This window comes from Zootoca vivipara, chromosome 7, assembly GCF_963506605.1.
Source record: "Zootoca vivipara chromosome 7, rZooViv1.1, whole genome shotgun sequence".
Lineage (NCBI taxonomy): Eukaryota > Metazoa > Chordata > Lepidosauria > Squamata > Lacertidae > Zootoca > Zootoca vivipara.
The window spans coordinates 69,075,731-69,095,608 of NC_083282.1; the positions used below are offsets into that span (position 1 = coordinate 69,075,731).

A 19,878-nucleotide genomic window follows, 5' to 3' on the forward strand; every position below is an offset into this window, starting at 1 on the left:
GGAGCAAAGTTAAGAGAGAGTACTAGCTGGCTGTGATCTAATTGTGTCTGGGGCATTTTGGCAGCAATGTTCTATAGCTAGCCCTGATTTCTCAGCATTCTGTAGACTGCACTGAAAACCTCAGCAGTGACAAGCACACTATGTAGTAGCATCTCTGAAAGTGCTCTCCAATCATTTATTGAGCCTATAATTCAACTAAAAACTTGTCACTGAGGTTTCTTTCTGATGCTGCTTTTCTGAGTTACTTCTACATCAGCCCTATTTTTTAAAAAAGAGTTTTCACCTGAAGAGTGACAACACTTGGGGTTCTAACTTAACAACTAACACAAACACAGAATGAATTGTTGGTAAAGTTACTTCTTTAATTATCTTCTCTTTATTTCTGCATGGGATGGAGGTGTAAATTGAAAAACTGGCATTGCTTTGTGAATTAAAAATATTTCTTAAAAGAACTGCTAGCAAATGCAAACCTTATGTTCAATTGAAAGAGAAACAAACTTGGTTCAGTTGTGTAGGAAACAAAAATGTTAAACCTACTTAATTTGTTCTACTTGCTGATTATTTTTCTTCTTCCTTGGAGGTTTCTTCTTCTTGGGTTTATTGGCATTCTGATTGTTCGGTTTGCTGTTCACACCAAAATGTCCTGCAGATATATCACTTTGCAGCAAGTTTACCAACAAAGGGCTTGTTATTGTGACATCCTTGTTGACAGGAAAACCTGGGTTTTGTCCACAGGAAATCTGATTCCCATTTTGAGCTCCACTAAAAGGAGTACTAAAAGGCATCCCATGCCCAGCAAAATGGCTCCCTGGTGTATTGTTGTTTCCCTGCATCCCTTGCAAGTGGGGAGGCACCATGTTTCCTTGTTGCATAGAAACATCAGGTAGCATTTGTGTCAAGTTCACATCACTGTTTGTAGTAGTGGTGGTATCACCCAGTTGCTGAGACATGTGAGGGTTAGTTCCTGTGGGTCTCAGAACTTGTCCTTGAATCCCCATAACCTGAGAAGGATTGCTGTTCACAGGGCCTTGCTGGGCCATCATCTGTCCTGTGAATTGCACCATGTTTCCCTGCATATTGGGGGTTGGTCCTCTCATTATTTGAGCTGGCCCCGTCATAACATTGGACTGGCTTTGAGCACCGAACGGCTGTTTATTTCCTTGCATCTGATTGGTCATCATCTGCTCCATCATTGAATTTTGCTGCAGCAACACCTGGCCTTGCGGTCCCATCATCTGATTATGTGCAGCCATCATCTGTTGGCCTTGCTGGGGAATCATCTGCTTGGGTGGTGTCATCCTTTGTTGTGATGGACCAAGATTTTGGTTCTGAGATGCTACCATCATCTGGCCCTGTGGCATGAGCTGAGCTCGAGAAAGTATCATCTGGTTTTGAGGATTTAGAGATCCCTGAGGCTGAATGTTCACCATCTGTCCTTGGGAGGACACTATTTGTTGGTGCATCCCCATTAGCTGAGATTGTGGTCCTTGTGGAGGTTGTCCCTGCATGCTGCCCATATTAACTTGTGGAACTCCACTGGTACCTGTCTGCTGGTTGCTCATATTTCCATGAAGACCCATTAAGTTGGTCTGCATCATATTTGATGGGCCATGTTGAACTTGCATCTGATTCTGAGGAGGACCATTTCCTTGACCACCTTAAAAATTTTAATAGTTCAGGTTAGACAATTGTAAACTGAATTGGTATAAGAGCATGTAAATTAATAAACTAGTCTAGAAAAATTTCTCTGTGTTTAACATTTACAATACTGTACTATCAAAATTCCTATATTTGAAACATGGTCTGAAAGTAATTGTGAATGTTGGAAATCCTAATAATTATTCTCTAACATTTCTGCCAATAATACATGATCAGAACGTGCAAAAGAAAGAGGTAACAGATCAGTGGTGGAATATTTTCAAAGCAAATAGAAGTTAACACCATAATATATTATTCAACAGTCATATTTAGAATCTTTTACTGAAAGGCAAATAGGGTTTTATAATGTTTCCAGGGCATTGTCTACGAACAAAATCTTTTTTACAAAAGGGTGAAAGGTTCTAATTGGTCTTCCCAGTGTTTCCCAAGGCCTCTATTGCACCTACCTTACCTAAGCAGCTGTTTACTGTCTCCATAACAGTAAATAGAAGGAGGCAATTTTTCAAAATGGCACTAAATTCAGATAAACTTAACTTTTGAAGTTGACAGTTCTGTGTCATTTAACACAGCAGTCACGTTTCTACACATACAAAAATTACTACTATTGAAAATACAACATTATTTGCCAAGTAATGTGGATTGTATCTAATGATGGCTTTGTGCTTGCACAAGGTAAGGCACCTGATTTTCACCAATCCCTCCTACGCTCCCCACTACCACTCCCAAAAAATTTCCCTTGAAGGTTAAGGGCCACTCAAGATTGGATATGGCATAAAGTGCTAAAATTACTCGAAGCTACGAACATGAGTTTGACCAAACTACGGGAGGCAGTGGAAGACAGGAGTGCCTGGCGTGCTATGGTCCATGGGGTCACGAAGAGTCGGACACGACTAAACGACTAAACAACAACATTGGCAAAAACTGAGTGTGTCACCTTGTACTAGCAGAAGCAGTCCTAAACCACTACTCCATAAATGAGAAAAGCAGACCAATAATATATTAAAATTCAGCTACCAGACCTGTGTGCTGCACGCTCTGACTTGTTTGCAATTGGGGTGTTCCACTATTTGCAGGTGTCCCTGGTGCTGTAGAAGGCACCTGACTTTGCATGAAGTTCTGATTTGCCTGTCCTGCAGGAAAGCCAGGTGGGAGACGCTTGGGCATTCCTGGACAGAAAAATAACTTTGTTTATTAATTGCATTCCATAGTAATATTGATTAATATATTATTATCATGATACAGTCAGATGGAAGTTAAGATGATAATAAAGCAGGAAAAATGGGGGGGGGGCTGTTTGCCATCAGGGGATTTTTGCTTCTACTAGCTATGTTCCACCCTCCAGCCCCAGCAGCCTTAATAAGTGAGCAGCAGCCAGAAGAAATGGAGTGGGTGGTCTTGTCTTTTGACTCTATGTATGCAAAGGTGTGTTTTTTTGGATAAGGGTGTTAATAGTTACTACTGTTACAGTGAAACCTCGAGTTGCAGACGTAATCCGACCCGGAGGCACGCCCACAACTCGAAGCGTTCACTTCCAGAAGCATGCGATTTAGTGCTTCTGCTAAATACCGTTCTGGTACTTCCAGGCTGCCGCGGGACGCAACTTGAAAAGACGTAGCCTGAAGCGGACACAACATGAGGTATGACTGTATTAGCTTTAGAGATACTACGGAATATTATTTAGTCTATTAGTAAAGTTTGTGCTAATTTAATTTAATTTGATAATTTTTAATAAATTAACTGCTGAAACACAATAGGAACATTGTAATTTTAGTTATATATTGTCGTTATTGTATTATTGTATTCCGACTGATTTTCGGCAAACCACTCTAAGCACAAATCTGTGAAAATTGTGATGTATAAATAAACTGACTATGGACTCAATGAGTATGTCAAGTCATGAGAGGCTTGTTTGCCCAACCTAGACAAAAAAAGATTAGAAATGATATTTCACTATCATAGAAAGAATAACCATGTTTGGACAAACATATCACTGCTTAATAACAAGCTTTTTAACTACACGTGCAGCCTTAGGCATGAGCAAGAAAATAAACCAGGAAGACTTTAACAGACTAGTTTTCCATTTTGTCCAAATTGGGAAATTATGGTTAACAACTTCAGAACAAGCTAGGATAAGGAACAAGCTAGGATAAGGAACAAGCTAGGATAAAATTAAGCCCAGGGCTGAATATCCTGGCTTGTTCATTTGAAACAGAAAACTAGTTAACAAAAAACTCCTGGTTTGCTCTCAGAATGAAGGGAGGAGTAAAGCAGCTGCATACACAGCCAAAAGGCTACATATCTCAGCTTATTAAACCCAGAAATGAAAATCAAACTCTTCTACTAATTGTTTATTGATTGATTTTATAAATAGGAACTTTCCCTGACAGTTTGATTTTAAATTATTGCTCATGTATCCACATGAGCAATAATTTAAAATCAAACTGTCAGGGAAAGTTCCCATTTATAAAATTATTTGAGCACTGTACAATTGGCTTAAGAATGTTGAGGTATCTCCTCCCTTGGAAGATTTCAAGCAAAACATGGCCTGTTAGGAAAGGAATAGAGATTTACAGTATTTTGTCTCAAAGCACTGGTTTGGGCAAGGTGATATTTCTTCCAACTTTTATAGTAATAGCAAGGCAACATACAAAATATATAAACATGTGCAACATGTCCAGGAAAAACAATGGCAAACATTATTCAACAGTTCAATTCTTTAAAACATCAACAGGAAATTCACATGGTGTTGCATATTAATTCAGTGTTCATAGGTAACTTATTAATTTTCTATGAAGCCTAGGAAGAAATATTTTGCAATAAAATGATTACTTACCTCCTAGCCCAGGATGTAAGCCCTGTGGACCCTGGTTTTGCTGTTGCATTACCATGAAGTTTGGAGGTACATTCCCCTGCTGTACCATAGGATTACGGCTAGGAGAATTAATAGGCTGTTGGAACCCCTGGGGGAGAGAATTATTCTGGGGAGGCCTTGGTCCCATCTGTTGCTGTGCTTGGTTAACTGTTGGGGAGGATGCAGGAGATCCTTGCTGAAAAGAGGAGGGAGAGGAGGCAGGAGATTTGTTGGTCAGGTGGGGTTGTTGTAGTGGTGTAGGGACCCGTGAAGGCCCTCCCTGAAGATTCTTCATCTGAGGAGCAGTAAATTGGCCAGAGTTGTTCATCTGAGGAAAGTTTGTGTGTGCCTGAGAAGCTTGTTGGCTTCCAAAAGGGTATGGGGGTGGAGGATGGGAGGGTGTTTGTACCGTTGCCAAAGATGGTCTGACTTGGAGTTGCTGCTGCTGCATTTGTCCAGGCAAAGGGCCCTTTTTCCAGCCCTGGTTAACTGTCAATGTGCCCATTGTGCCTTGCGATGGAGGAGGCTGAACTATTCCAGAAGGCACCTGGTTCCAACCAGGAGAAACTGGAACCTGAGTTGGGGTTGTGAACGAAGGACGAATACCCTGTTGTGGTTGCTGGTGCTGTTGAGGAGGGCGTGGCTGCAATTGTTGCTGTGGCTGCATCTGTTGGAAGTTGGCTGGGTTTATTTGCCTATTAACAGAAACTGGCTGTACTGAATGGAGCTGAGGCACTACAGATCCAGATGGATGATTTTGCTGTTGGATAGCTAGCCCTGACAAAAGTGGATCCACTGAATCTATAAAAAGAAATGGAAAAGAAACAGAAACATTGTCTGTAGTTAGTGTAGTAATATTCAGAGGAACAATCATTCTCTTTCTGTTCCTCACAAGCATACGCGCACACACACACACACACAGAGCTCAGGATATTTCTCAATAATTTTTTACCACACTTCACATATTTTTGTGAAAATCATTTTGGGAGAGATGAGGACTAGGCAACAACAATGAAATCCGCAATAATATTTGAATATTTAAAAAATGCAGCTCATTCCATGCACAGAACTACAGTAGTTAAGAGCTTGGGTAAATATTTTAGAATGTGTTTCCAGATTAATAAGCAGAAACTATGGGAAATAAAAAACAAATTCACATTTCTCCAGATATATTTATCCAAGTAAGATCTAAGCTGATTACCTGACTGAGATGTTGGACGAGGTGTTCTAGGTTGCAACTCTGTGTTAGCTGCACTTGTCAACATAGATGATGATACATTCCCACTTTGCTGCATCATCACAGTTGCAGGATTGTTTATTCTTATTAACCCTAGAAACATAACCATATTTTTCATTGTGCAAAGATGCAAATCGAAGTACAGCATTGCACAGAATGAGAAAAGCTTCAAATCCTGCACTGAAATTTTGAAGTTGTTTTTGTTCGGCATATTTATTTGATTTTTGAAAATATATACAAGAAAGCAGAAATTCTAACCAAACTGTTGTCTCTGTGGCAAAAGCCACTCCCATGTGGATCAATAAAGGAGAGTGAATTGCTAAAGGAAACCATACTGTAGATATCTAGTGTGTTGTATTGGCCAGAGGCTTGGAACAGAAGCTGGGAGACCAGTGTTCAAATCCCTATGCTGCCATGTAGCTTGAAAGGTAACCTTGGGCCAATCAATTTCTCAAAGGGTTGTTTTGAGAATAATATGGGAGTGGGGGAACAATGTATGCCACACTGAACTCCTTGGAAGGGCGAGATAGAAATGTAATGATATGTATATGAATGCTAGATCATAGAAACAGGAACACATTACAAATAAGAGTATCAAATACATATGCTAAGATATGTATGACCTTCACTGTTCTCTAAAAAGGGAGCATGGCCAACCTTGTTCCAGAACACCAATAAGCAATTTAAGAACCAAACCAAAAACAGCAACAAATCCACGGGTACTGACCCTCTGTCTTCCAGTTCTCTTCATGACTTATTAAGTTAGTATCATAAAAAAATTCTCCTAAGAAGTGTTTCTTTGTCTATATTATCTGCTTTGTCTTCCTGACTCTAATTTTTCTATTGAATTTTACATACTGTATTATTCAGCTTTCTTTTTGTGTTTGTCATTATCACTATTATCAGTGGCAAAACAAAGCCAATTCATTTACTTTTTAACTGAGTCCAATGGGTGAAATCTGACATTGTGCAAAAAGATTTCTTCTCAAGCAATGGGACATTCTCTTTCCCTATTTTAAAACATTCCTGTTTTTAAATAAAAATCAGGACCCTCAAGAAAGACAGTTACACAGGCTTCTAAACACTGATTACAAAACTTCCTCATTAGAAGTTAAATTATATATTATCTCTGAATGGTTATAAGAACAGCATCTATCCTTGAAGGGAACTTTGGAAAATCTGCCATGTAGGATCTTAGACCAGGCTTCCTCAACCTCGGCCCTCCCGATGTTTTTGGCCTACAACTCCCATGATCCCTAGCTAGCAGAACCAGTGGTCAGTGATGGGAATTGTGATCTCAAAACATCTGGAGGGTCAAGGTTGAGGAAGCCTCTCTTAGAGGATAAAACATTAAAACAGGCTTAAAAAAACCATTCTTCTATACTTAAGTTATAGTAAGAAAATTTGCACATAGCAAAAAATTTTTAGCAGTCTATAAATGTTTCAAAAAAAACCCCCAAACAATCATGCCAAAAACATGAAAAATCAAGAAGTGAAAAGTATTTGGAGTTGTATGAAAGAACAGTTGCATATTTCACAAAGTAACGTATCACTAACTTTTAAAAAGCTGAACTTGCCTTGGTTTCCTGGTATGGGAAAGCCTGTCTCCATTCGTACTGAGTTGTTTTGTCGAATAGGCCCATTAATCCTCACATCTTGGCCTCGGTTTTGAGCCAATGACAAATTGATGGCACCTTCACCTGAAAGCAATCATTAACATTCAAGTCAGAACATAAATATTGCTTCAATATGGCAGGGCAGGAAACTACAAAGTAGCATTTAAAAAGGGCTGTTGAAAAGTGGTATACTGTACTGGATTCAGGTCAACAACATGCATTTAAAACAAACAAATAAGAGGTAATAGAGCTTGCACACTTCTTGGCTTTCCTTAAAAAGTAACTTGAAATATTAATATTGAGAGTTCATCTGCCACCCTGGGCTCCTTTGGGAAGAAGTGTTGGATAAAAATTTAATGAATTTAAAACAAACAAATAAGGTTGTTTATTCTAGTTGCTCCAATCCAGCAATTTTTTGTGGATGTAGATGCTATGATATGTATGTTGAGATTTCCTATTCATTTTAAATGGAGAAAACAATCCATGCATGTATTTCTTCTCTGCAAGGATATTCTTTCCTTGCAGCCATGAATGAGACAGCTAGAAAGCAGAAATATTCTTATACTAGTGTATTTCAGCCCGTTCAATAACGGGCGCTAGAATATATGTGAGAGGAGCAGCGGGGCTGCGGCTTTCCCTCTCTCTCTCTCTCTAGAAAGAAATGCTTTTAATGATAAGACATAATGTTTAACTTGTGTACTAAGGGCAGCGGAGGTGCAGCCTTAGAACAGTTTGGACAGGAGGGTTCAGTGACCGCAGTTAGACGATTACATTAGCAATGCCTGATCACTTAATTCAGAATACATGGATAGAATCATAGAGCTGGGAGGGACTCCCAGGGTCATCTAGTCCAACCCCCTGCAATGCAGGATTCTTTTTGGCCAACGTGGGGCTCGAATCCTTGACTCCCTGAGATTAATGAGTCTCATGCTTTAGTGAACTGATGGTGCACAGGGGAAGAATACGAATACTTCAGATGGCACTGCCTAGAAAACACCAATTCTCACGTTCTAGGAGAAGAGAGTCGGCGCCCTGCCCTCGCCCGGGAGTGCTGCTATCACCGATGCACCTGTGACTAAGCCCAAAAGCGCAGATATATCGTGTGGGACCCTCCCCCGGAAGACACAATATGAAATATTGGCCGGTGGGGATGAGGGAAAGAGGGGGGCCAGCTGCGTCCCCCTTCTTGACGGGGCAGCGTCACTCTCCACGATCGCGTGAAAGGCTGTGTGACAGGGAGGAAACAACACCCTTTCATCCTCCCCACCCACCCCGTGAAAGCCAAGAAAGAAAGAAAAAGTTTCAGGAAGATCCAGCCTTTTCCTGTCCCTATAAAGTTGTCTCATCATCTGCCCAATAAAAGACCTAAGTGCCATAACAGGATCAGGGGCCAACCTGGCAGGACACTGGGGGAAGAAGGCGAAAGGCTGTAGCAAATAAACAGGGCTGGTGAAGAAATCTCAGCCTTTTACCAGGGGACGCTGTGGCTTTAAACCACTCCAAGAAGGGTTTCCTCAAACGTCCCCTCCCTGCCCGTGCTCCGGTGTCTGATTAAATGAGAAGGAAGTGTGGGAGTGAAGCTCTCCCTTTAAGAGGCAGCCTGCAATGACAATTTCAACAATTCGTGGTTGCAGGCTGCCTCTTAAAGGGAGAGCTTCGCAGCCTCCACTCCCAAACTTCCTTCTCGTTTAATCAGACCCCAGAGTGCAGGGGGGGGGGGGAGAGAGGAAAATAGGATCGCTGAAAAGGGGGGGGGAGAAAGAAGGACAGGGCGGGGGAGGTTCAAGGAGGTGAGAAAGCGAGCGAGGCAACGGAGAAGGGAGTGGAAATTACAATGGCAATTTCAACATTGCAGGATGGCATTCCACAGCTCTCATTTTTCCCCTCTTGTTCACATCGGCAGACTGAGGATGCCGGCGCTAGAACATCCCGGGGTTGCCGGCTCTGTCGGGTGGGGGGAGGGAGAAGCAATCCTATAGGGACAGCGGGGTTTACTGCTGTGTAAGCGGACAGAGAATTGTACTGCTGGCAAAAGACGTGCTTCTTCTCTCCCGCCCGCTCCTTCAAGGCGCCCCTTGGAAGGAACTTCCTCGCTTGCCAGTCCACCGCCTCCAACCCCAGACATTCGCCCCCCACCCGGCTCTGCTCTTTGCCCGTCACTTGGCCTTCCTCACACCGCATTGAAAACTGCCAGTTCCGGCTTCTATAACAAATAATTCCTTCCCCCACCCCCACCCCGCTTTGTGTGTGTGTCGGTTGAAAGTGCGCTGCGTATGGGAAGCGCGGCGGTCGGGGGTTTATTTGGATGGGGGGGGCTTCGGTTAGGTCGCCTTTGTCTCCAGTAGCCCCTGTGTTTGCGAGTGGGGCCGTTGGGCTCGGAGATGGGCACCGGGGGTGGTCTCTGCCTGTTTCCGCTCCTCCCCCGCTCAGCCTCTCTCTCTCTCTCTCACTACAATAGTGCCAGCAGCGTGGCCTGCAGAGTGTAGCTGCTGCCGGGGCTGCTTCCCTCGGCCTGCTGCGCTGGCTGCTCTTCGGGCGGCGGAGGCGGCGGCAAGAGTAGCACCTCCACCTTGGGCCTGCCCCACCGCCACCACCACCAAGAGGCCGCCCATTAAATTTAGCACCCGTTAAATGATTGTTGGGAGCAGCAGTTGGCGGCCGCAGGGAAACGGTCGGTGGGGGGGGGGAGAGCGCGCGCGCGTGTGTGTACGTCGTCTCTGCTGTCCAATCCCTGTGTCCCTGGGGCCCATGCGCAGTACCCCAGGGACACACGGGACAACTGGACGCAGGGACAACTTGGACATTATTATATAGGATTACCAGAGCAAAGCAGCTGTTATTCAAGTACAGCTTCATCTTATCATTCTTATCAATGAAGCAGTGGGGAAATATGCAAAACATAAGCAATAATAATTTGGATCTGCCAGACTAGCATTTTCAAGCGCATGTGAAAATTAGAAGCAGTATGTAAAAAGTCAGAGGCTGCCATCATTTAATGCCATTTATCATGTGAATTCTGGTTATTATATAGCTGGTTTTACCCACTCTCTCTAGCAACCACAGATGACATGGAGCAGGGGCACGGAAGCTGGCTATTTGATGGCCAGAATTCACGAGGCATGTACTGCTAAATGAAACAGCTGGGAGAAGGGTACACACATTACACATACGAAAGTGTAACATGTAATTTATCCCTGAGGCAGAATATCAGGATGCCAGTGAGGTACAGTATCCTATTATTTAGTACTCAAAAAGCTAATGGAAATATTTACTTTTCAAACACTGTGTTTCTTAAGTATACTATACAGTTCAGGAACAACTGCAAAATTATTTTCAGCTACCTTCAATTTGAACTGAGAGAATTCCCAAGTCTCTAAGTTGTTGGTTGTTATTCTGAGCCAGCAATCGTAGTCGCTCAGCTGCTTCACGAGGAATATTGAAAGTGACACGTACACTGTTCCAGGGTTCCACCTTCTTCAGTTTTAACTTTTCAGATTCTTGTTAAAAGGAGAAAAAAGAAGACAAACTTGTTGAACTACTACAGAGAATGTACATGGTTACTCAAGTACAATAACTGATATCAATATGTAATAGTAACTCTGAGCTACTTCACACAAGACATTTCAACTAGCAATTCAAATGTACAGTGGTACCTCTGGTTAAGAACTTAATTCGTTCCAGAGGTCTGTTCTTAACCTGAAACTGTTTTTAACCTGAAGCACCACTTTAGCTAATGGGGCCTCCTGCTGCCGCCGCACCGCCGGAACACAATTTCTGTTCTCATCCTGAAGCAAAGTTCTTAACTTGAGGTACTATTTCTGGGTTAGCTGAGTCTGTAACCTGAAGCATTTGTAACCCGAGGTACCACTGTACACTGTACACTTCAGGAAGAAGAGTGGGATATATATTTTTTCACTAAAAATAACTAGTAAAAAGTCTGCAATATTCTAGAGCAATTTAACTTTAAATAAATGCATTGCAATCTTACATGTCTAAATCTAATATTTAAAAGTCAATTAAGCGATCTTTCATTTAAAAAATACAAAAGAGTGAAATACCCAGGTGTAAAAGGCCAGGAACATTGTTCAAAATTATGTCCAATTTCTGTTTGAAGTCATCATCATCAAGATTGCCTTTAAAAGCTACAAAGATTGTGGAATCTTCACAAGGGCTCTCATGTTTAATATCATCTTCCTCTAGTCCAGAGTCAAGATCCACATCCAGGTCTTCCATGGTTGAAGAACACGATGAAGTGTGGTTATCTTTTAATTTAGGCATATCACCCCAAACCATGACTATGTAATTTGGTGCAGTGGAAGTTAATCAGGTATTAAGACAAACCTATAAAAGAAAAAAAGTTTAAAATATATTGTTTATATATACATTCACAATTTTACATCTATACAAGCACAGCTTATTGTTAAAACTGTTTCTATTTTGTTCTTACCTTGTTTAGATCTCAAAACGTATTATGTTCATAAGGTGCTTACATACAAACTGAGGCTGAAATGAACCCCCCACCCCCTAAAATAATAATAATCAAAATCACCACCTCAAAATTCTCTCAAAGGAGTCTGTGAGAGTCCCAATGACTTTCTCAAAACCCATTTCATCACTCTGCCCCCCAAGGAAAGGAAATTATTTAGCAATTTTAATGGTGGTGGGAAAGCATACTATGGAGGGACTGATACAGGATTTGTCTTCTTATTTTTAATAATTCTAAAATTCTAAAAAAGCCCCATCAGAATGAAACCACAAGGGTATCGCCTGTGGTTCTTTTAGCAAAGTCACTCCCCATTTTTCTTTTAGAAAAGAATTATGAAATGCATGATAGTTTATCCAGTTAGAGTGTAGTTTTGGTCTAGTACCTGGAAGACCAGGGTTCAAATCCCCACTCAGTTATAAAGTTCGCTGGGTGATCTTGGGCCAGTCACTGCCTCTCAGCCTACCCTATGTCACAGGGCTGTTGTGGGGATTAAAAGAGGAAGGAGAGAATCATGTATGCCACCTTGAACTCCTTGGAGATTAAGGTCAGATGAAAATGCAATAACTAACGAATGAACTAAATAAATATATTAAAAAATTAAGTGTATTTGGCATTTATATACTGCTTGATTGTAAAAACAAAAACAAAAAACTCTAAGCGGTTTTCAAAAATATGAAATAAAACATTTTTTAAAAATCCATTAAAAACAGTTACAACTGAGTATATAAAATCTTTCAACAGTTTAATTAAAATCAACACTTCCTAAAAAATAAAAGATAAAACACACATAACTTCTACATGTAAGGATAGGCTTGCCTAAACAGAAATGTTTTAAACAGGCACCAAAAAGAATACAGCAAAGGTGCCTAATGTCAACGGGCAGGGAGTTACACAGCTTTAGCCAGTAGTCACTGGCACATTGTCTGGCGCTCCTACAGCTGCTGTGAATCACTGCTCCCTAGCAATGGGGCTGCCAAATGCAATTGCTGAGAAACCTCTATTTTCACCACAATAAAAACAACTACTATACAGCTAAACAATACTGAGCAACTACTGTACAGAGCCTAGGGCAGGCATGTCAAACATGCGGCCCTCCAGATGTTTTGGACTACAATTCCCATCTTCCCCAACCACTGGTCCTGCTAGCTAGGGATCATGGGAGTTGTAGGCCAAAACATCTGGAGGGCCGCATGTTTGACATGCCTGGCCTAGGGCTTGCCGATCAGAAGGTCGGTGGTTCGAATCCCCGCGACAAGGTGAGCTCCGGTTGTTCGGTCCCGGCTTCTGCCCACCTAGCAGTTCAAAAGCACGTCAAAGTGCAAGTAGATAAATAGGTACCACTCCAGCGGGAAGGTAAACGGCGTTTCCATGTGCCGCTCTGGTTTGCCAGAAGCGGCTTGACCTGGAAGCTGTACGCCGGCTCCCTCGGCCAATGGAGCGAGATAAGCGCCGCAACCCCAGAGTTGGTCACGACTGGACCTAATAGTCAGGGGTCCCTTTACCTTTACTGTACAATTATTATACCGGTACAATAATACAACTATTAGGGAAAGCAGTGACCTCAGTATCTACGGGATGGTACCCATGACATCGCTGGCATACATACCAAAGCTTTTCTACTTTCTTCAGATGCTGTGCATTTACTGATATAGTACTAAAGGAACAGGTTTTCCTCCCCAGAGAAGGCACCTATTTAGAAAGGCCTTAGCGGATATAAAGTCAATCCAAAGAAACTAATGTTTTCATTTATCACATATTAATACATATTGCTAATAAAAAAGTAGCTTACCTGGAGATCCTGTATCAGAAGCTGCATGACAATTTAAGCTGACCCGGAAAAACTGAGCCATAGGAGGATTCAGGTTGCTGGTCTGCTTTAGCAGACAGTGGGAGTCCAATCCTCTGAAAACTTCAGCTGTGACAAATCTGCAGATGTATCCAGTTAAAATTAATTAAGGGGTGGGGTTGTTGTTGTTTTTGCTCTGAACCAAATCAAGCATGGACATCATTATATTAGTTCCTAAGTGTTTCACCGAAAGTCAACATAATCCTTTAAATATTTTTTATCAACGATAAAAAGTAAAACCATCTTTTTTTTAAAAAAGGATATCCATTCATTGATTTAGTTGGATACAACCCTATATTTGATAGGTTGAGTGTAAAATGAGAGAAGTGATTTTTAAAAAGTTCTTCATTTACACAGGAAAGTCTCCATTAAATTTGCGTATATGGTAGAGGCATATTTTCGGATTAACCATAGGGCTAACATACATCTGTATTATTTAATGTTAACTTAGTTATTAAGAAACATAGTTACAAATAATTTTAGAATGTTAAAAAACAAATAAAATAAATGTTTGTTTGTTTGAGCTGCGCTGAGAAGGAGGTCAGCATGTCATGTTTTATTCCCCTAAGCCAGGGAGAGTTTGCAGAGGCAGAAGTTTACAGAAGGGGTTCTAGAAATCTATTAAATACATACATACATACAGGTAACCAAAATCATATTCTGATAATAAAGTAGTCTCTCCACCCATACTGAGATAAGACTTGGCAAATGATATATAAAATTGGTATACATGTATTTATGCAGCATAGGAATTTTAAAAATCTGAGGCCACTCACACATACTGAACACACAACATTAAGGTTGAATTTTTGCTCCTTTATGCTGATGACTTTATAGCTCATTTAGAACATGAGCCTATGCATGACTATTTACAAGTTAGTTCCACTGAGTTCAATGGGGCATATATGCTTAATGTTTCTTTATTAAATATTATAATTATTTTATAAGGTTTTATCCTATACACACATACCGGTACATCAGTAAGTTATACTTAGCTAAATAAGACTTATTTGCAAATTAACATGACTGGATTAGGCTGCGTTCTATTAAATTCTGAACATCTGACAATCTGCAACTGGCATTTGATAATTTCTGAAATACTAAAACCATTTCATTAGTGAATAATTTTATTTGTACATAGGTGATCTGCATTATTCTCTGCTATATCTGCATAGCAAAAGCTCACACTACAGACATCAATGGCTTGCTAACATTCTAATACTTGTTTTTCTAAGAGGTTGGATACCTGTTAGTCATAACTCCACAATTATCTTAAGTTGAATGACGATCATGTTATCCACAAAATCATACAACATGGTGCCGATCTGGATTAGATTCTGGATGAGGTCCTGTTGCCCTTCCTAGATAACAATAAACCTAAAAAAAATTTCAAGAAGAAGGGGAAAATAATTAACTCTCCACAAGCCTCTCTTTCTTAAAAGAAAGAAAAGAAAAGACATCAGCAAACCACATCTCCTTTCAGCTGTTTGCTATGCTATCACACTCTAGCAACTGGTGAACAAACAAGAGAATTGTGGAAAGCATTGAATTTAGACCTGTGAAAGTTTGATTTGAATCCATGGGGGGGGGGATTCACGCCTGCTTGCACAATGGGGCTTTTCCCCTCTCCTCCGTAGCCCAAGCTTGGCTGGAGCGGGTAAGCCCCCAGAAGTAAGCATTCCATCTGGCAATGCTTGCACAGACAAGATGTTTGCAAAACCTAGGGTTGACATATCTGGAATATTGCAGTGTCCGGGCGGAAATTGGCAGAGTTGTTTTTTCCGATTTTCCTCAGAAACAGTTCAACAACCTTGCCCTCCCAAAAAAAGCTCAACAACTTTTTTTGAATCCCACACTATGTTCATGTGCTATCTACTCATTAAATTCCAATATATAAAACAATGCCTAACATTTGTTTAAAGAAAGTAAAACCATTTTAGTTTTAGAGTGGAGAAGCAATAGAGGAGCTAGATTTCCCTACCCATAATTCTCTTCTAGTGTCTTTCCCTATAAAGTTTCTAAAAAGTACTTTCCTAAAATACACCTGACAGCTTGGCATATGGGGAATTTTCAAACAAACCCTCTCACATGTCGCAGAAGTAACAAGGGCATGACTGTAAGCCTTACCACAACTAATATGCTCACTGGCCATACCAACCAACAGACCCTAGATTTTCTCCATACTAAAGAGAATGTCACTGATTGTGATGGGGTACTTCAACACCTCTTATAATAAAGTTTCGAACTCCAACAACTAGACCAACAGGGTCACCAAAACTATGGAACATAAAGTAAGGCATAAAGAAAAGTACATATGATTAGCAATACATGAAACCAAAAGATCTCTATTCCCTTTTTACTTACCAAGATGAACTTTCATTGGCTCTTCATTATATGTTGTTTAAAATGGCATTCATTAATCTTAACCTAACAAGCATTTTAGATGACCATGTCTCAGCACACTTTGAGTTTAACCCTAAGAAGAAAAACACACACATGTATAATGTTGCTTATGAAACAAGTAGGTAGCCGTGTTGGTCTGACGTAGTCAAAACAAAATTAAAAAATTCCTTCCAGTAGCACCTTAGAGACCAACTAAGTTTATCATTGGTATGAACTTCTGAAGATGTGTGCATGCACACGAAAGCTCACACCAATGACAAACTTAGTTGGTCTCTAAGGTGCTACTGGAAGGATTTTTTTTTTATTTTGTTGCTTATGAAAGTAACCCTCTGAAAGGCAGCAGCTCTCCAAGTCCTGGTATCTGAGATGCAAGGGGCCGAATCTGGAATATTACGCATGCAATGCATGCTATGTATTGCTGAGCTATGGCACCTACCCTTTACAAGCTATTTGTTCAGAAAATGAGTAAAATGTCCAAATTACACGTGAAGTATAAAATAAGGTATCTAATATGGTTGCCCTTTTTTGGATCCATATAAGGCCAGACAAACACACAAGCAGCTTGACATAATTTTATATCAGGTCATTGGCGCCATAAGCATATCATACTATAATACTTCTGCCAACTACAAAAATAAAATAAAAGGGGTGCCCAAGTTTTCCCATAGATGTTCAGTTCAATCCAAATGGTCCACAACAGATGTCTAACTCTACCCCTTCTCCAAGAAACATTATTCTCCTCCTCTTATATTTATTATCAGGAAAGCCCAGTTCAGTTTACCAACTTTCCTTTATTAGAAAGGCCTAACAAACATACTGTATAGAACTTCTTGCATTCCATGCCTTTGTATTAAAGTGGTGGTGTGGACAGACTGGCATTGTGCCCAGCTCAAAGTCACTACAGATGGAATTGGGCCACTGTCAGAATCATTGTGTCTGGTCCTATGAGATCCTAAGCTGAGATACATAGCACCTTATAAGTTCAGGCAACCTCCACCATTTATTTTGACAGTGTCAATCTGCTAAGGGGGTCCAATATGATTTCATTTCAAAAGAACTCCAAGCTCACATAAACAGTCTCTCTCTCACACACACACAAAAACCCTATTAGGGTACTTTGGACCTCTGTGACAGAAAATAACCTCCAACCATTCTGTCTCTTTATGAATTCCCAACTGTGCCCTAAGACTCTTTTTTCCATGATAGTAAAACAACCCAATATGTCCCATACATGTTAAGTTGGCAACTACAAACAGGAAACAAACAGAGCAGCTTTCTCCTCCTATCACTTCCTAACTCTAATGGGCATGCAGAGACAGAACAGTATGTATCTGGTCCTCCAGATATTGCTGAACTTCAACTCCCATCAACCTTAGAAAACATGGCCAATTACCAGGGGTGGTGTGAGTTACATTCAGCAACATATGGAAAGCCATATGTTCCCCACATCTGGCATGTAGCCATCAAGTCATAAGGAACACAAATGATGTAACTCAAAGCAACATGCATAGAATTTCTAGGCAAACTCCCTTCCAAATGTTTACCAGATCTAGATCTGCTTAGCTTTCATAAAACTGCTACAACATGTGCCTTCACACCATGGGCTAGGACCAACATAGCATGCTTTCATGCTTATACTTAACTAGAACTGGCAGATCCTTAAAAACTTAGAATCATAGTTTTGGAAGAGACCACAAGGGCCATCCAGTCCAACCCCCTGCCAAGCAGGAAACACCATCAAAGCATTCCTGGCATATGGCCGTCAAGCCTCCGCTTAAAGGCCTCCAAAGAAGGAGACTCCACCACACTCCTTGGCAGCAGATTCCACTGCTGAACAGCTCTTACTGTCAGGAAGTTCTTCCTAATGTTTAGGTGGAATTTTCTTTCTTATAGAGCCATTGCTCCATGTCTGCTTCTCTGAAGCAGCAGAAAACAACCGTTCTCCCTCCTCTATATGACATCCTTTTATATATATATAAAACTTGCCTATATAGCTGTGTTGCCTGCCAAAACAGGTAGATATAGGTGAGAGAATACGGTCTTCTTGAGAAAATAAAAAAATTCCTTCCAGTAGCACCTTAGAGACCAACTAAGTTTGTCATTGGTATGAGCTTTCGTGTGCATGCACACTTCTTCAGATACCTAGTTCTAGTTACAGGTAGGTAGCCGTGTTGGTCTGGTGTAGTTGAAACAAAATAAAAAAATTCCTTCCAGTAGCACCTTAGAGACCAACTAAGTTTATCATTGGTATGAGCTTCTGAAGAAGTGTGCATGCACACGAAAGCTCATGCCAATGACAAACTTAGTTGGTCTCTAAGGTGCTACTGGAAGGAAATTTTTTATTTTGTTTCGACTACGCCAGACCAACACGGCTACCTACCTGTAACTGTCTCCTTGAGGTTCAGCTAAAAGTGTCAATACAGTAATGTTATACAGTAACTGCATCTGATTTATTTTTTTACTTTTCTGCTTTGTAAATATGAAACATTGTTTCATTAGTCTGAGAAAACAGTAATGGGCATTGAAATTGTAACACCATTCTTGTCAGTGTTAGAAACTCAGATATAGAGTCACAGGAAAAGAAAGTACACCCTCTATGAATTCTGTGGTTTTACATATCAAAACATAATAATAATCTACTATTCCTTAGCAGGTCTTAAAATTGGGAAAATGCAACCTCAAATGAACAACAACACATGAAATCACCCTCATAACTCAAAAATGGGAGGAGATAAAAAAATAAAATGTTAGATTTAAACTTAGTTTTGATTGTTCAATAAGTGTACAAAATTTTAAGAAAACTGGATTACATGGAGTAAAAAAAATCATCAAAAATTTGATATCTTGATATGGAATGACCCAGTAATATAACTGAGATACCCATCACTGTAAGTCAGGACTGCTTGGTCACACTTCTACAGTGGTGCAACAGTAAAACTGCTAGCACATTTTCAAAGCTCGGCAGGGTCAAGGATGATTTCAAATTGCATGTACTAAAGCAGTGATGGCGAACCTATGACACACGTGTCAGACGTGACACGCAGAGCCCTCACTGCTGGCACGCGCCCCATCGGCCCATTCGCGCTGTTGTTGTTGTTGTTTTTCCCCTATTTGTTCTCCGGCTCCTCTTACAGCTTGTCTCCGCTAGAGCTTGTCTCCGCTACAGCTTGTCTCCGCTGTTAAAACCCGCTGTTAAAACCCCGAATCCTTTCTTGTTCTTGCTGGTAGCCAGATATTGGTTTTTAACCCTTTCTGTGCTGTTTTTTTCTGGCGCTTTGGCAGACTATGATTGGGTGTAACAGCGTTCGTTTTTTAACCCATTCTGTGCTGGTTTTTTGGCGCTTTGGCAGACTGTCGGTGCTGCGTGTTAGTTCCAGCGAATGTATTATTCGTCATTTATTTCTGTTCTCTTCCCCCCCCCCAAAAAAGCGCAGCAGCTTTGGGGCATCCCCCCCAAAAGCAAAGCAACTTTTGCACCCCCCCAAAAAACCCTCCAAAACTTTGGTCAGCAGCTCCCCCAAAAAAGCCCAACAACTCTGGGCACTTTGTGATAAAAAAGGTTTTTTTGGTTTGGTTTGGTTAAATAATTAGTTTTTTGTTTGTTAAATACAGTTATATATTACAATTATACATTTTTTTATTTAAACTATAAATATCACAAAATTATGGTTTTTTTCTTGAAGTGACACGCCACCCAAGTTATGCTCGGTTTTTTGGCGAATTTTGACACACCAAGTTCAAAAGGTTGCCCATCACTGTACTAAAGGATTCTCAGAGTCC

The 19,878-nt window shown here is 40.8% G+C and overlaps 1 protein-coding gene across 4 annotated transcripts in view; it reads right to left on the bottom strand.

Annotated features, from left to right (window-relative positions):
• NCOA6 (nuclear receptor coactivator 6) overlaps window positions 1-19,878 on the bottom strand; it is a 47,164-nt gene that overhangs the window by 21,111 nt on the left and 6,175 nt on the right. Inside the window, exons 2-12 of one of the 4 annotated variants that reach the window (XM_060277253.1) lie at window positions 16,060-16,171; window positions 14,942-15,072; window positions 13,639-13,775; window positions 12,232-12,326; window positions 11,422-11,704; window positions 10,705-10,860; window positions 7,325-7,447; window positions 5,712-5,840; window positions 4,493-5,311; window positions 2,679-2,825; window positions 538-1,657 (exon numbers count right to left, since the gene is read on the bottom strand). In XM_060277253.1, the coding sequence (XP_060133236.1) occupies window positions 538-1,657; window positions 2,679-2,825; window positions 4,493-5,311; window positions 5,712-5,840; window positions 7,325-7,447; window positions 10,705-10,860; window positions 11,422-11,656 (2,729 nt within the window). In that variant the 5' untranslated portion in view covers window positions 11,657-11,704; window positions 12,232-12,326; window positions 13,639-13,775; window positions 14,942-15,072; window positions 16,060-16,171. Of the gene's footprint in view, window positions 1-537; window positions 1,658-2,678; window positions 2,826-4,492; window positions 5,312-5,711; window positions 5,841-7,324; window positions 7,448-10,704; window positions 10,861-11,421; window positions 11,705-12,231; window positions 12,327-13,638; window positions 13,776-14,941; window positions 15,073-16,059; window positions 18,336-19,878 lie in introns of those variants that run through there. The other 3 variants (XM_035123919.2, XM_035123918.2, XM_035123920.2) reach the window with 3 other exon arrangements.